This window comes from Solanum tuberosum, unplaced genomic scaffold (genome assembly GCF_000226075.1).
Source record: "Solanum tuberosum cultivar DM 1-3 516 R44 unplaced genomic scaffold, SolTub_3.0 scf00114, whole genome shotgun sequence".
Taxonomy (NCBI): Eukaryota; Viridiplantae; Streptophyta; class Magnoliopsida; order Solanales; family Solanaceae; genus Solanum; species Solanum tuberosum.
The window spans coordinates 129,949-146,889 of NW_006239038.1; the positions used below are offsets into that span (position 1 = coordinate 129,949).

At 35.4% G+C, this 16,941-nt stretch overlaps 2 protein-coding genes across 2 annotated transcripts; one reads left to right on the forward strand and one right to left on the reverse strand.

Moving 5' to 3' along the window:
* Positions 1 to 3,050: 3,050 nt before the first annotated feature.
* On the reverse strand, positions 3,051 to 5,718 carry LOC102594123 (scarecrow-like protein 3). The gene is made up of 2 exons (XM_006349720.2): positions 5,341 to 5,718; positions 3,051 to 4,845 (listed from the first exon to the last, which is right to left on the reverse strand). The coding sequence occupies exon 2, from the start codon at positions 4,660 to 4,662 to the stop codon at positions 3,256 to 3,258; it is 1,407 nt and encodes a 468-aa protein (XP_006349782.1). The 5' UTR covers positions 4,663 to 4,845; positions 5,341 to 5,718; the 3' UTR covers positions 3,051 to 3,255.
* A 2,627-nt stretch (positions 5,719 to 8,345) lies between these two features.
* LOC102594453 (protein SDA1 homolog) lies at positions 8,346 to 14,018 on the forward strand. Its single transcript, XM_006349721.2, has 15 exons — positions 8,346 to 8,844; positions 9,485 to 9,661; positions 9,755 to 9,879; positions 9,959 to 10,097; positions 10,580 to 10,729; positions 10,817 to 10,870; positions 10,999 to 11,094; positions 11,202 to 11,261; positions 11,347 to 11,421; positions 11,510 to 11,563; positions 11,680 to 11,781; positions 11,887 to 12,525; positions 12,673 to 12,771; positions 13,039 to 13,146; positions 13,680 to 14,018. Exons 1-15 carry the CDS (start codon positions 8,422 to 8,424, stop codon positions 13,827 to 13,829), a joined length of 2,451 nt encoding a protein of 816 aa, XP_006349783.1. The 5' UTR covers positions 8,346 to 8,421; the 3' UTR covers positions 13,830 to 14,018.
* The last annotated feature ends 2,923 nt before the right edge of the window (positions 14,019 to 16,941 follow it).

The window sequence follows — 16,941 nt, forward strand, 5'->3', positions numbered from 1 at the left end:
TTTTTGTTTTATTTCCCCTTTATGTGTGTCACTAGTAAAGAGAATGATATATATATGTGATATGAATGACTAGTTTGAGACACTCATTTAACAAACTACACTTTCCCAATTATGGCATTATATACTATAGTTTTGTTCAAAAAAGTAAAAATAAAACTTTCAATTTTATTTTATTGTTTTTTTACTGCTTGATGTAGTACTAGTAATAGATAATAGAAGGAATACATTGATAAACCTCTCAAATTTAACAGTAAATTTTATTTGGACATTCAAATTACAATTTGTTTTGAATGAACATCTGGATCAATAATGAATTGTTTCTATTAAACATTTTTAACTCAAGTTTTAATTATTTTTTTTACGCTTGTTCTCAAATAGTGTTGGTTTTGGGGTCATCCGAACATCTGTTCCTTTTAGTGTTGATTTTGGGATCTACCACAATGAACACATCCGACTAAATGCTAAATAAGTTTTTAATATGCAGTTCTAGTTATTTCGTAGGAGAAAAATTAAGAGCGTTAAATGAAGAACCCCTCCCCTATTTTACATTATAACGAAACAATCAACAGATTTACTCGAATAATTAAATACTTGTCACAATAAGAAAGAAGATGACGACTCTTAATTATAGTAGTCGTGATTGATTCAAGGATCTTATGAAATAAAGGTAACTTTTTAATCGTGTTGCATTATTTTGCGGACTTCTCCTCCCCCAATTCCTCGTGCTAGAGCGTTTTGAGAAGAACGATTAGAATCGTATTTTAAACTTTCTATGTTTTGCTATAGACGATGCCTATAAAGTATATAATTGTTAAACATGTCAACTGGGTTACCAATTAGGCCCAATCCCATAAAAGGGCCAGGCCCATCCAGTAACAAAAACCAGACAGGCCCAATTTAGTTGAAGGAATCTCAAATTAGGGTGGCCTGTTAGACATTTGATGATTTAGGCCTATGCCTAGTAGAGCCTTAGGATAATTGAAAATAGAGCAACTGTCACATATAGCAAACACAAAATTCATATTTGTATGTTATAACAAAGTTTGCATAATTGCGCTCCATAGCAAACATAAATATGTATATTTCGCTATACATATACAAAAGAAAGCAGTTGTATAATCTGCTTTATACAACTGTTTTGGTATACATATACAAAAAGGTCAATTGTATAAAGTGAGAGAGGCGAGTGAGCGAGTGAGATATGGGAGAGTGGCGAGCGAGATTTGGGAGAGGGGAGAGAGGGGAACGAAAATATATGTATATATACAATTTTCACGCATTTTATACATTTGCGTTTTTGTATAAAGTGAGAGAGGCGAGTGAGCGAGTGAGATATGGGAGAGTGGCGAGCGAGATTTGGGAGAGGGGAGAGAGGGGAACGAAAATATATGTATATATACAATTTTCACGCATTTTATACATTTGCGTTTTTGTATAAAGTGAGAGAGGCGAGTGAGCGAGTGAGATATGGGAGAGTGGCGAGCGAGATTTGGGAGAGGGGAGAGAGGGGAACGAAAATATATGTATATATACAATTTTCACGCATTTTATACATTTGCGTTTTTGTATAAAGTGAGAGAGGCGAGTGAGCGAGTGAGATATGGGAGAGTGGCGAGCGAGATTTGGGAGAGGGGAGAGAGGGGAACGAAAATATATGTATATATACAATTTTCACGCATTTTATACATTTGCGTTTTTGTATAAAGTGAGAGAGGCGAGTGAGCGAGTGAGATATGGGAGAGTGGCGAGCGAGATTTGGGAGAGGGGAGAGAGGGGAACGAAAATATATGTATATATACAATTTTCACGCATTTTATACATTTGCGTTTTTGTATAAAGTGAGAGAGGCGAGTGAGCGAGTGAGATATGGGAGAGTGGCGAGCGAGATTTGGGAGAGGGGAGAGAGGGGAACGAAAATATATGTATATATACAATTTTCACGCATTTTATACATTTGCGTTTTTGTATAAAGTGAGAGAGGCGAGTGAGCGAGTGAGATATGGGAGAGTGGCGAGCGAGATTTGGGAGAGGGGAGAGAGGGGAACGAAAATATATGTATATATACAATTTTCACGCATTTTATACATTTGCGTTTTTGTATAAAGTGAGAGAGGCGAGTGAGCGAGTGAGATATGGGAGAGTGGCGAGCGAGATTTGGGAGAGGGGAGAGAGGGGAACGAAAATATATGTATATATACAATTTTCACGCATTTTATACATTTGCGTTTTTGTATAAAGTGAGAGAGGCGAGTGAGCGAGTGAGATATGGGAGAGTGGCGAGCGAGATTTGGGAGAGGGGAGAGAGGGGAACGAAAATATATGTATATATACAATTTTCTCTCGCTTTATACAAACACAAATGCACTTTATACACTTGCGTTTGTATAAAAAACGAGAGTGGCGGGCGAGATTCACCAGGAGAGAGGTGAAATAGCAACAGTTTGCTATGGGGTACAATTAAATCAAAACTATATTTATAGCATTTTAATTTGAATTAATAGTTTGCTATTATATACAATTTTCCTTGAAAATATCATCCCGATGGATAGAGTTATCGGATACATAGCAAGTAACGAAATAATAGTCTAACTCATGTACGTAAGAACACCCAAAAAGGTAATTTTATTTGAAAGAACAAGGTTTACAAAAAAGAAGCACTGCGATAATACCTTTCAACTTAATCTCATCTACCGAAAATGAAAAAGAAGGTGACATGTTCATTTTGTCACAGAAGGAAATGGATATCCAATGACTAAATCACCATTTAGAATATTAATTACTAAAGATGAATATTGTGTGTACACATCAAAAGAAGAACTTAATAAGCCAAAAAAAGAAAGAGAACTTTTTGAATTCCGATGACTAAAACAAGTGAAAAACACGCAACTTGCCAAATCAACGAAAAATGTCAAAATGACACATTTGGACCCTGTGTTTAAACAGTACAAGTCTCAACTAAGAAATGGTGTCAACTTTAGGTGTTTGTCGATGGATTCAACCAACATACAAACAACAAACACAACAAGAAAATATGACTTCATACAAGAAACTTTAAGAGAACATCATCTTTATTGATCCATATCAAAATGGAAATCTAAAAACTAGAGAGAAACTGATCACATGAGATCAAAAAAGATGACAAAATGTCTCAAACATGTCAATAGCAGTTTCACTAACTGGAGTTCTACACATTATGTTACAACAACAAAAGGAAGAGATAAATCTAAAACATTACAATGAAAACTAAGTTTAGTCTCACTTCCTACATCGCCAAGACGACACTGAGAAAAGTGCTCGATCTTGCCAGCATATCACCACGCAACCATTCTCTTCTTTGATCTTGTATCCTTCACAACTGTAACTCTGCAACAACCTTCTTGCCTGCAACATAGCATAATAACTCAAAGGCACATTCCCAAAACCAGATGTGTCGAATCTTTGGAACCACTTTTCGAGCTTTTCATGCCTCTCCTTTCGCTCGATCCCTTCACATGCTATAATGTTTCTAATCTCCTCACCTAATAACATCTTTTCCACCTTTAATCTTTCTAATGATGTTCTTGGCAATGTCGATTCAAGACAATCGAATAATGCAGCATAAAAATGTAACGACTCCGATAGCCTCTCCATAAGAGTTGTCCCATTATGGTTAGAATCTTGTTCTGTTACCACCATGACTTTTGGTGATAAACCCCACAAAGCATTGAGGAAACTATCTATCTTTGTTGAACCAGTTGAACATAGCGGGGACGAAGAAGCGGTGTCATTGCTTGGACTGCAACCATTAGCCATATCTTTTTCAAGAAATTCCCCTAAAGTATTTTGGTTGACTAGTGCCCTGTGCAAGTTAACACCATTTGAATGCTTAGAAGGCAAGGGAGACTTCTTTTCATTATCATGGGCTAGAAGGGTGTGCAATTGCATAACTGAACTAATCGCAAGAGCCTCCCCTGTTTTCACGCGAAGTTTCTCAACATCAAGATTTTCCAATCTGCTAACTACTTGATTGAACTGAAAAGGGATATCCAGCTTTTCTGCTTCTTGAGTAAGCACATGGGCCATTTGATCTAACACCTCTTTTTGCTGATGAACCCCAGTAATGCGCAAATGGGGCGGTCCTTCAGGACGCGCGCTCAAGTCCTGAAGCAGCGCACGCCATTGCAGGGGTTCAGCAGCATTAAGATCCACAATATGAACCATCTTTTCACCTTCCATAGCTTCAATTATAGCTTGATTTGTGACCACAAACGCCACCTTCAAGAACGGAAAGATCTCGAAAAACATCTTCCTAACAAGAATTTCTTCTGAGACAACCGATAACTTAGTCGAACGCAACGCCTTATAAAGACCAGGCCAACTCCTGAGAATCCTATCAGCTAAAGCCTCAGTAAAATATGAAGCAATCCTTTGCATAGTATCTCCACTAGGAGATGCAAGTTGGGAAATATGGTCAAGTGCTATATTAGCATTCTCAAGGCTACCAGCAGCAACATGATTAGCACAAGCAAGCAAAAGATGTATCAAATACAACCCTCTTTCTTCAGATTTCAGCTCCTTAAGCCACTGATTTGATGAACCAAAGCTAGGTGATACAGACATCATTGGAAATATTTGAATAGGTGATGATGAGGTCACAGATGAAGAACCATCATCTTGTAACATTGTCACAAAACTGAATCACAACAAGGAGTTATTGGTTTCCCCAACAAAAAAAAAAACTCACATACCTCAAAGTGGTTGAATGGAAAAAAAAAACAAGAGGGACTTGTTCGGATTGTAAACACCCCTCACCTCGACCCTAAGGTTGTGAGTTCTAGTCAAGGGAAGTAAAATCGGTGGGAGCTCCTACAGAGAAGGAAAAAAAAAGGAATCTTGAATCAAGACACAGAATTTCCTAATAAACCAAATCAAGATAACACAAGGAAGTTCTTACAGAGGTATTAAACTGGATGTTACAGTAAAAACAGGTGAAACAAAAAAAAGAATCTGAACCAACATCTATTTCAATCCAAATTTCAAAATCTCAGCAGAAAAACAGCAACTTGAATTGGTAAAAATGAAATCTTGCTCAGTTGTTGACAATCACCAAACAGAGAACATAGTAAAAACAGAACAAAAGTGACAAATTTAGGAAGTTTACACAAAGTATGTAGAAGAGCTAATAAGTGAATAAAGACACACAGGGTGACAGAGAAAGCATATTCAACTGTATTCAATACTAAAAACAGGTGAAACAAGGAAAAGAATCAAAACCAACAACCATTTCAGTCCAAATTTCAAAAACTAAGCAGAAAAACAGAAACTTGAATTGATAAAAATGAAATCTTGGCAAGGACTCACCAAACAGAGGAAGAACCAAAAGTTCCTTTCATTGTTTACTCAAATCATCAAAACCCCACAAAAAGAAAGACCAAAACAAATCCTCACAACACTCACTTTCTTTACTGAGAAATCAAGATTCTTGCTTTTTTTCAAGTTGTTGTTAAAGAAGGAAAGAGAGAGGGAAATGAATGAGGAATTGGGATTTCTGGGGTTAAATTAAAGAGAGAAAGAGGTGGGGGATATGTGTTGTTGTGTCAGGTTTTGAAAGAGTTTCTTCATGGCTACGTTTGTCGAAAATGGCGTGGGAGTAGTTTTTGTCCTTACTGTTTTTGCACTTGTCTTTTTGCATTTCTGAAGAACATGGAATTTGTGAGAAAATGAGCTACCTTTTTTGGCTCTTTGTGTTTAGCTTTTTTTAGTTTTTCCAAAATTTCTATCAAGTCTCAACAACCCCCCACCCCACCCCACTCATTATTTCGATATAACGAATTTATCTGAATTCAATATTTTCAATGCAAACTTAATCATAGACATATTAAGTGTCTCTACTATTACTATATACTAAAACCACAATGCAATAAAACTCACACTGATTTTACTTCATTTTTTTCATGTTAAGTTAGTTTATGAGTAATTCGTTAATGTATAGATTCCTTAAATGATTATGTTTTGTATAAAGTTAAACCCCTACATGCCTATTAATTAGTTATAGACATTTTCACCTTTTAAGTTAATTACTATCTATTTTATCGTGATTTTCATCTTTTATCATAATAAACTAATATAATTTGAGGTAATCGTTGAGCATGATCTTTTTCTTTGTATAAAGAAGAAAAACTAGTTAAATTGTTTAATTCGAAATTCTTCTTTCTACACAAAAAAAACGTAACTTTAATCCTTAAAAAAGGGGAAAAGACAAGTTTCTTTGTTGCATAGTGATTAGCTTTAATTATTACTCATACTTGAGTATATGACAATGCGTTGAAAGAAGAGCTTAATCAAATCTTTTAATCAGACATCTTGAATTCATATTTTAGGTACAAAGAAGTATTAATAAGTAGCTTATAAAATATAAATTTAAATAAATCAAATTCTTATACAATATCAATTATCAAACAAAAATAAAATAAAATACACTATTAAAAACCCAACCCCCATCTCTCCACCACTTTTTTTCTTCACCTCAAAGAGAAATTTGTGGAACAACTTTTTGGTTGTATGTTTGTCATGACATAAGATGTATAGGGAATCAAAGGGTGGCTAAAAAAAGACTCTAAATATTATTAAAAAACTAGTTGAGTCCAAACATGCCCTAACAAAAACAAAGGAAAAATACCATCATTTCCTTTTGTTTCTTAGTGGCTAATAGTGGGAATGGCAAGTAATGTTTTGTTTGTTTGTGTAATATAAGCCAAAATACTTTTCAAATTGGTATCTATCTTCTTTTGTCATATTAATAACAAGACAAAGAGGCAAATGAGTTAAAGAAAAAGCCAAATGTAGACTCCACCATTTATGGTTTTGTCATCCACTTGTTGAACTTTTAGCCATAAAAAATGAATTGAAAATTTGGATGGTTTTTCAAATCTATGGGAAAGTGGATGCAACTAAACACTTTTTCTAGGGGCGGAGATAGCAAGTTCGATCGAATTCAGAAATTTTAGTTTAAATTTTGTATTTATTTTAAATTATTCATTAAATATACATAAACATATTAGTATTTTGAATTCATAAATTTCAAATTTTGACTCTAATTCCAACTATTTTTCTAGTGTTGAAAGAATTGCCACGTTTACATGTTAAAGATGCCACCTAATTAATTAAGTTTGGTTTGGGTTTGAATTTAGTTATGGGCTTTTGAGCCCACTACCTACACTCTTTCAATTCCTAGGACTGCTTTTATTTGCCTATATGGGCTATTTACACGAGCCCTATTAACTTGTAGAAATGGGTGGATTCTAAGTTCTAGGTATGAATTTTTCGGGAATTTAGTAATTTTTGCTCATATTTTGTACAAGTATTAAAATTAAAAGATGTATAAAAATTGATCGTAACTTTTATTATTATCACAAATTAATTTGAAATTATTGAAGAAATTCATAAACTTCAAATATCAAATATGTCCACGAACTTCACATTAATTAGATGTGTTTATAACAATTGAAAGGATTATGGGCTCAAATACAGATACAAAGAGAGAGGCGAGCGAGATAGGAGGGAGACAATTGAGAGAGTCATTGTATTCTAAATACATGCAAATCACAATAGATACATGTATTTAGGATATCAAATACATAGAGAAAGAGGCAAGCGAAAGAGTTAGTGTGTCCTGGATAAATGCGAATCCACTTTTATACAATATATCTGGACCAAATTTTGATACAATGATAAATTAAAAAAATTCACAAGAAGACACATAATTAGACTATAAACTAGTGAGATTTGTGTTGTTTGTCCTAACACATATCACATGAAATTAATTTAGGTGAGCATAAATTGACCCAAACATCGTTGTTATTAGGGAGGTGTATTGATCGGTTCGGTTTGATTTTGAAGTTTATCGGTTCGTAGATATGCTAAATTGTTATAGAACTATTTAGATATTGGCTTATTAGTTATCAATTATTGATTGTTATCGGTTTACCCGTTAAGATTTGACACAAAAAACCCATTAAAAATTACTTAAAAACAAGGTAACAAACCAAATAAATCATGTATATGAATATCAAACATTACCATTAAGAATCGATAACTCGATAATTAAAAAAAATCAAAACCATTATCGAAAACGCTAAATCAATAACCTATTACCAATAAATCAATAAATTTTTTTCGATTTGAGTTATCAATTTCGGTTCGATTTTGAACCGTACTTGTTGTTATAAAAAAAGTATCAAACATCTATGCATGCTCAAACCAAACAAAAAGAATGAAAAATTCTTTATCTTTTGTGCTTTATATAGTTGTACATTGTAGACCAAAATACCCTTTTCATATTAAAGAAGTACATATCTACCCCTCTTATCAGTCTTCAACCTCAATTTCTAGGGTTTTACAAGGGTTCTTCTTCCCTACACACGAACATATTCTCCGGCCACCATGTCTCCAATTTCCGGCCGTCACGCGTCGTCGGAGCTGACGGCGGAAGGAATAGCAGCCTCAGGTCTAACATCGGAAAAACTAAGCTTACCAACTCTACAATCAAAGATGAAATGCGATCCAGAAGGATACGAAGCTGAACTAACATTAGTATACAATCAATTCAAGTCGTCCATGGATCTCTTCGAACAACAAGCAGCACTAAATTTCACTTCCCTTAGCGGTGTATCAACTGACCCGACTGTTTCTAAGGACTTAGGTGACCGTGCTATGTTTTTATCACATGTAACTCCGTTTTATCCTAAAAAGCTTGTTAATTTCCCTAAAGAGTTAGCTCAGTTGCTTCGTTCTTCGGCTCGGACTTTGCCTTCTGGATTACGTGTTCATGTTACTCAAGCTTTGATTTTACTCGTTAATCGAAAGGTATTGCTCCTCAATTTGATATTTTTTCTATTGAATTGAATGTAAAATACAATGCATCCGTTTTGTTTTATATGTGATGCTGTTAGATTGAGCTCGTTGTTTAATTTTGACTTGTCTAGTAAATTTTAAAGCTGTTGCTCCTCAATTTGATATATCTTGCAATAACCTGTGCATCAAGCACCCAATTGTGTGAGCTTAGTGCTCAATGAAGTGTTAGTGCTCAATGAAGTGAGTTGAGAACCCTGAGCTCTTAAGGTCCAAATCCCATCTGAGGCAAAAAATAGTTTGTGATTTCCTTCTATTTGTCCAAGCTTGGTGGACGGAGTTGCTCGATAGTTGTGTTGGTGGTAGGTAGCAGGTATCCTGTGGATAGTTGACCATGATTATTTAAAATATTGCAATAATTTGTGCATCACATAGTAATGGAAAGTTCACTTGATATGTGTGTTAGCCATGATGGAATAATTGAATACCTTGTAATCAGATGGTTAAGGAACTAAAGTAGACAAACATTGGTGAAATATTACCCGACAAATTAAACAAGGACGGACCTAATGTAGATCAACATTGATGACATATTACCCGACAAATTAAACAAGGAACTAATGAAGATCAGCATTAATGTTATGTTTTATTTCAGATTGTTGACATTGGGGAGACACTTGCATTGTTCATGGAGCTCCAAACTCTGGGGGATAGGGTTTTGAGAAATTTGGCTTTCTCTCATATTATCCATAGTATTAGACGTATGAATCAGAAGCACAAGAATGATACGAAAAATCGGGCACTTCAGAATATTTTGTTTGCTTTGCTACAGGTTTGGTTCTACCTTTTTTTTGTAATGCCTTGTGAATTTCTTTTTGGTTGAAGGTTAAAATTCTGTTTATTTGTGGTTACTAAAATGTGATAGCAAGAGGATGAAGCAAAAGCAAAAAGATCACTGATCACACTTTGTGAGCTCCATCGAAGAAGGGTGTGGTTTGATGATAGAACAGCAAATGCTATATGCTCGGCATGCTTTCATTCATCATCGAGGTAGGCTTTGTTGCTAATAGCTGCTCACTGCATTAACCCCTTTGCAACTAAAACTTTTTGTACTTGTTCAAATTCTCAGGATTATGATTGCCTCTTTATCCTTTCTTCTTGATTATGAGAAAATTGAAGATGACTCAGATAGTGATATGGCAGATAGTGAAGATGAGCAGACAGCCAATCAGCCTCAGGTTTTGCTAAATAAAGAGGCTATTTATAAGGTTGGTTCTCATATTAAATCCTATATGGGCATTCCTTATATAATACGCATCTGTGGAGCAATAATGCCTGCACTAGTGATTACAGTGAATGGTTTATAATTCTAATGTGTGTCATTCATTAAATGGTTTATGATCCATGTGAGCATATTTGTTTCACTCTTTATTTTCTTAGTTCAATGTGGTTATTGATCTTATTTGGCATGCGTATAGAATAACAGGTCTGTTCAAGATGTAGTGCACTCCAGTTTTAGGCTGGAAAACATGCAGATGAGTGTTTGCACTTTGATCTGATCCTTCTGTGTTGGAGTGGAATAATGAGTTCCCATATTTTGATCTTTGAATATTAGAACAACTTACTTCTGGTGTCTCTATCTTTCAATACTTAACTTTGTTCAAACTCTCAAGAGAGTAATGAAAGTTTGTCCTCCGTGGAGGTAAATATTCATCAAATCTGTTGTACTTACGACTACTTGCACGTCTAGGCAAATAATAAGGGTACATCGTCCAGCAAAAAGAAAAAGCAAGCAAAGTTGCAGCGTGCCGTCCGCAGCATGAAGAAGCAGCAGCGCTTGCAATCTGAAAATAACAACACTAGTTATTATTCCCCATTAAACCACTTAAAGGATGCTCAGGTTTTTTTAGTTCTTAGTACTCCATGATTCAGTCTTTGTGATTTGGAATCTTTGGAAACGATACCTATAGTATATATTTTCTTGCAGGGATTTGCTGAAAAGCTTTTCTCACGTCTTCAGACTTGCAATGAGAGGTTTGAGGTAGATTACCTCTCTTTACTTCCTGTTGTTTTGCATTGGTGAAACTGGAATGGACTTTCCAGTGTTGTATTTACTTTGGGAGCCATCACTTAAAATTACATACTTATTCATTTCTTGTCCCCTTCCAGGTTAAAATGATGTTGATGAAAGTAATTGCCCGAACAGTTGGGCTCCATCACTTGATTTTGTTGAACTTCTATCCTTACCTTCAGAGATATGTTCAGGTATCTAATTATGAAATTTCCTTTGGCATTACAGTTGATATTTCTTTTGGTAGTGTACTTTCACATTCATACTTAAGGTTGGTGTGTGGGTGTTCTTATAATTGCAGCCCCATCAGCGTGATGTGACAAATTTGCTTGCTGCAGCGGTTCAGGCATGTCATGATATGGTACGGTGTTTTTGTTCTGCAATTTTTTTTTCTTTTGTTAAACTTGCTAGTCTTCTCCTCCTCAGATGATATCTTATTTTGACAGGTGCCTCCTGATGCTGTTGAACCATTATTTAAACAAGTAGTCAATCAGTTTGTGCATGACCGTTCAAGGCCTGAGGTATCCAATATGACATTCATATCTCATTAGGATCATATATGTTGTACTCAAGTAATATTCATTCTATATCTGTATTTTACATTTGCAGGCTATATCTGTCGGACTTAATGTAATCCGAGAAATATGCTTACGCATGCCTTTGGTATGTACAATGTTTCTCCAAGTATTTGTCATTTATTAATTTCTAGTTAATTATTATATACTGTTTTACGTGTTCATATAATCACAACTTTTGTTATTTCATCTTTTTTGTTTTAGTTGATGACAGAAGATTTGCTACAAGACCTTGTGTTGTATAAAAAATCGAATGAGAAGGCAGTTTCTGCATCGGCTCGATCGCTTCTTACTTTGTTCAGGGAGGTATAAAGAATTTCCCTCTTTCCCTCTCTCCCTCTCTCCTTAAATATGCATGCTAAGAATCAGTGAAATTTTATTTGGTTCAACAACCGCAAAAATTGCTTGCAGGTTTGCCCTTCACTTCTAGTTAAGAAGGACAGAGGGCGCCCTACTAACCCAAAAGCAAGGCCTAAGGCATTTGGTGAGGTTAGTGTTGCCAGCAGCGTTCCTGGCATTGAGTTGCTGGATCAGGAGGACAGTGATGATGATGTAGAGGAGGGGTCTGTTGGCTTGTCTGACCATGATGATCAAAGTGATGATGATGTTAACCTAGGCGAAGAGGATGCCAATTGTGAAAAAGATGGAGATGATGCTTCTGACAATGAGTCTGGTGATGATCATGAAATTGATGATGAATGTGATAGTGATGAAGATAACAAATCGCAAGCTGCTGAAGAATTTTCAGAAGATGATGATGCAATTGATAGTGCATCAGCTACTGAAGATGATGAGAGTGATGGTGAAGAAGAGGGTATTGATGGCGATATAATGCAGGATAATAATAGCTGGGCTTCTGAAGAGGATGATGTGGACGAAAAGGTCTCTAAAGGAACAAAAAGGAAAATATCTGATATTGATGTAAATGCTGCTAGTAATAGCCTTCGTGCTTTAAAGAAATTAGCAGGGGCGAACATGGAACCTAACTCCCTGAATATGGAGGATGGTATTTTATCTAATGAGGACTTCAAAAGAATCAAAGAACTCAAGGTATGCTGATTCTGAAGAAGCTGAGGCTCACTTGCAATGAATACTACATTTATGTTCTTGGACTTTACAACTTCTTGTGTCCTGAGCTTCCTCCTACAAACGTGTATATAATTTTTTCTGTAACATTTCTCTGATTTTGCTCATCAGGCGAAAAACGACGCGAGAACAGTTTTAGCACAACATGGATTTAAGCTTCCCAGCTCAGACCAAATTAGTACAAAAAGAGTTGATGCTGCTAAACTCGAGGTTAGGTGCCTTGCACTTTCACAGCATTATTCTTCTGCAGTCACTATTGTATTTGGAATCACGAGTTGGTTCAGAGGAAAATACTTCCCTCACTATCAAAGAGGGAGAAAAAAAAAGCAAAATGCTTCCCCCATGTTAAGCTGATCACTGGACATAGTTTTGTCCCCTTTTGTTTGATTTACTGTAGGAGTGAGTGTTTTATTTCTTGTTAATTGCAATCTTCTGCCCTAACAAGATGCATCTTATGTTATTATTTCTACTCTTTAGGCTAACATACGAAAGAAGCTTAGCAAGGAAGAGAGACTGGCGATTATTCGGGCTGGTAGAGAGGATAGAGGGAGATACCAAGCTAAAACTGCTCTGAAAAAGAAGAAGGTACTTTATTGTTTGCACATGATTTCATTGCATTAGCTTAGCATTGCATATTTCTAAATTTCTCTTTATTACTCAGCTTTTTCTTACTATTGGCCAAGTTCCGAGCTACTTGCCTATTTCCTTTCTTTCTAAGAATGGGGAATTCAGCATTTAACAAGGATATCCCGAAGCACACTTTGCATCTACTTCCTTTATGCATTATAATTGTTATAGGATCTCTAGAATTTAAAGACCTCTTAACTTTCTTTCCACAAGCTATTGTTTTGGAAGATTCTGAAAGCCACACTTCTTCCTGCTTTCCCGTACCAGTCACACAAGACTTCATTTCTTTCCCTTCCTACCCTGTTCTCTCTCTCTTTCAAATTTCCATCTCTTGCTTTCACATCTCACATAACCTTGGCACTTGCTTGAACTTAGGTCCTCATTTCGCGCAGAAAACATGTGGATCTTTAGTAGTTAAAAAGGTTACCCCTTCTGATGAAATGCACTTGTGATTTGGATGATGTGATAACATCTGTGTTTCAATTTTGCAGACCGGTGGTTCAAGCAATCAGCAAAAAGAGCACCAAAAACGCATGCCATTAGCAGCAAAGAGATCCAAGGTTGCAAAATCTAAGATTGAGAAAAAGAGAAAGCAGGCGCGCGCTGGCAAACAATTTCGAGGGAGAAAAGCTTGGAAGTAAAGTGAAGACAAACTTTCGTCTTCCCAATTTTGTCAAAAGTAAAAATCAGAGAAACAGAAAATGTGCATTTTTATTCTTCATATTGGATCATGCAATTTTGATTGTGTTTTTTGTCCTAATTTATTATAGAACAATAACGAAAAGAGAGTAAATTTTAATTCGAAAAAGCAGAGCGATTCTTTCTCTTCATATCCATTTTCGTTCTTAAATTTACTATAAACCTGCTTGCAGAGTGCACTAGAGAGTTCAATTTACGATATGAAATCACAGAGGTTGTAACATGATTACCATAAAAGCAAGAAAATGTCTTGATCATACATATAAACAAATACTAACCAACTAATTTGGGAATATCAAACATTCTATTTAAACGAATCCTATCAAGCAAATACTAACCAACTAATTTTGGGAATACCAAACTAATCAAGCAAATACTAACCAACTAATTTTGAGAATACCAAACTTTCTGTATAAACGAATCCTATCTGAGTGGCATCGGATTGAGGCCATATCCAAATGGTCCTTTGGATGTCCTAAAGACATAAGAACGAGGTTCCAAATGTATGCAGCAGAGTAGCACATCTCCATCCGAAAACCTATATTTTGGTACGACTGGTGAACAAAGACAGGTAATTTTGTTCTCAGTTGAACATTATGGTTACTAACTGCTTTCTAACTAACTTTCCCTCCCAATTGATTCAACTAACTCAGCTAACAATAACTGCTTCTGCTGACTCAGCCAAATAGATGCAATTCTGCTACCAAAAAAATAAATATTAAATTCAAAATTATAGTATTTACTCAAATTTATTTTAATAAGTATTATAATCATTATACAAGATTATATAGTACATGACTCGGATGTGGAGGAAAAGATGAATGGAGAATTGAAGAACCCAACACCAGAGATGGATAGATAATTTGGACAATTCTCTGCTCTTGAGCTATTTTAAGGTTGAGTTAGACCCAACATCCATTTAACGTATTATCACAATCAAGCCCCTAATATTGAGCTCCCGAGTAGACTATTCACGCATCCAACATATACACATGTAAATGGTGAAGAACAATTAAACTCCGAATAGATTAATTTTCACACACATTATTTGAGCATACAAATTTAATTTAATTGAAATTTCGAAATAGATGAGTAGTATATATATATATAATACTTTGCACATGCATTGTAGATTTGTAGTAAATGAGCTATTGCAAGGTGTGTCACTTGATCTGCATAAGTGATCCTTGGACAAGATCGTCTTCCAGAGCCAAACGGAATGAACTCATATTGTTAATCTTAGCAGGAACAATTCATTCTGCAATGTCTATTTGCAATCTAACATCACTATAAGTTCTAAATTTTTGAGTAGAAACAATCTGAAGGGAGCAATTCCGCAATGTTTTAGCATCATGAGTGGTCATCTTGAGATTCTTCATATGTAGCACAACAATCTTGCTGGTAATAAATATTAAAATCATTTTACAAGATTACATAGTACATGACTCGGAATACACTTGCATAGTACATGACTCAGATTACATGTGCCACACACACGTGTCGAGGAGCTAGTATGTAAAGAAGAGAAAGCTCTAAAATGAGAAACCCTAAGCATTCAAAGCAAAGAATAGAGAAGAGGAGGCTCTAAAGATGACACAAAAGGAAAATCGTTTCAAAGGTATTTGTTTCTTTCTGTTTAATCTCTATGTATTTTCTGCTTGTTTGTATTTGTGTATGTGCCTGTGTTGTCCCTTGTAACGGTGCTATCTAAGTTAGCTTTAGCGTACCTCAACTATTCCACTGAATACCTACTATCTCCTAACTTAAACTCTTCCTAGGGGGTGGAGGCGGAGCTATAGTACTAGTTAAAGACTTTTGCAAAATTCATTAATCTTGGCAAAAATCCTGTATTCTGTTTTAAGAAATTAATTTAATATGTATTTCGGAACCCAATAAGTTACCTTTTCTAGAATTCAGAACCCATAAATTAAACTCAAGATTCTAGATCCGCCTTTATGTAATTAGTACAATTTTTAATTGCAGGGAAGAGAGTTGTGATGCATTCAGAGGAAATGACTAAGATGGATGTTGATGGCACTACGGGAATTCACTTTGAAGAAGATATAATCACGGAAATCCTAAGTAGGTTACCTGTCAAGTCTCTTTTTCGATTCAAATGTGTTATAAGGTCTTGGATGACATTGATCTCTAAACCTTACTTTGTGCAAACGCATCACAATCATTCCAAGAATAACCAAAATTCCCAAAAAAATTGTCTTCAAGAAAATGCTTACTGTAGATACCTCATTAGTTTGGTGTAGTTACTCTTACCACACACGAGTTCATGGAACATGAGCAGAGATTGCTGCTCATGGGATGGAGTCGTATGCAATGACATGACTGGCCATGTCACTGAACTTGACGTCAGTCTATTCAGGGACGAGAGCTTGAACTTGTCAAAATTTTGACCATTCACACCACTATTGTTCTTTCAAGTAACAGATTTGAAGGACTTATTCCAAGTATCATGAGAGAACTCATTGCTCTTCGGGTGCTGAATTTGTCTCATAATGAATTGCAAGGTAATATACCATCATCACTTGGAAGTTTATGTGTGGTCGAATCATTGGACCTTTCATCCAACCATCTTTCAGGAGAGATACCACAACAACTGGCTTCTCTAACGACACTTGAATTCTTAAATCTCTCCCACAATCATCTCGATGGATTCATCCCTCAAGGACCTCAATTCGCTACATTAAAGAAATATTCATATGAAGGCAATAATGGATTACATGGATTTATGCATTGCCAAATTCATCATTGCATATGTTGGAGGAATATCAGGGGTCATAAAGTTTTATGAGCTTAAGTTGGCTCGAACTTCATGATTATTACCCGTTGACATACTAATGACAAGGTGATATATAGAGTTGAAACGAGTTAGATATTTTTTTCTTTTTGTTTTTCAGTAATCACCTCTTATTTGTTTTACTGTCATAAATTCAACTTTCTGATGCAATATAGTTGAAAGTAGTACCTATTATTTTGAAAGTACATAAATTCTGCTTATATGGATGCAGCTAAAGTATTTATGTACAACTATACTTCCTT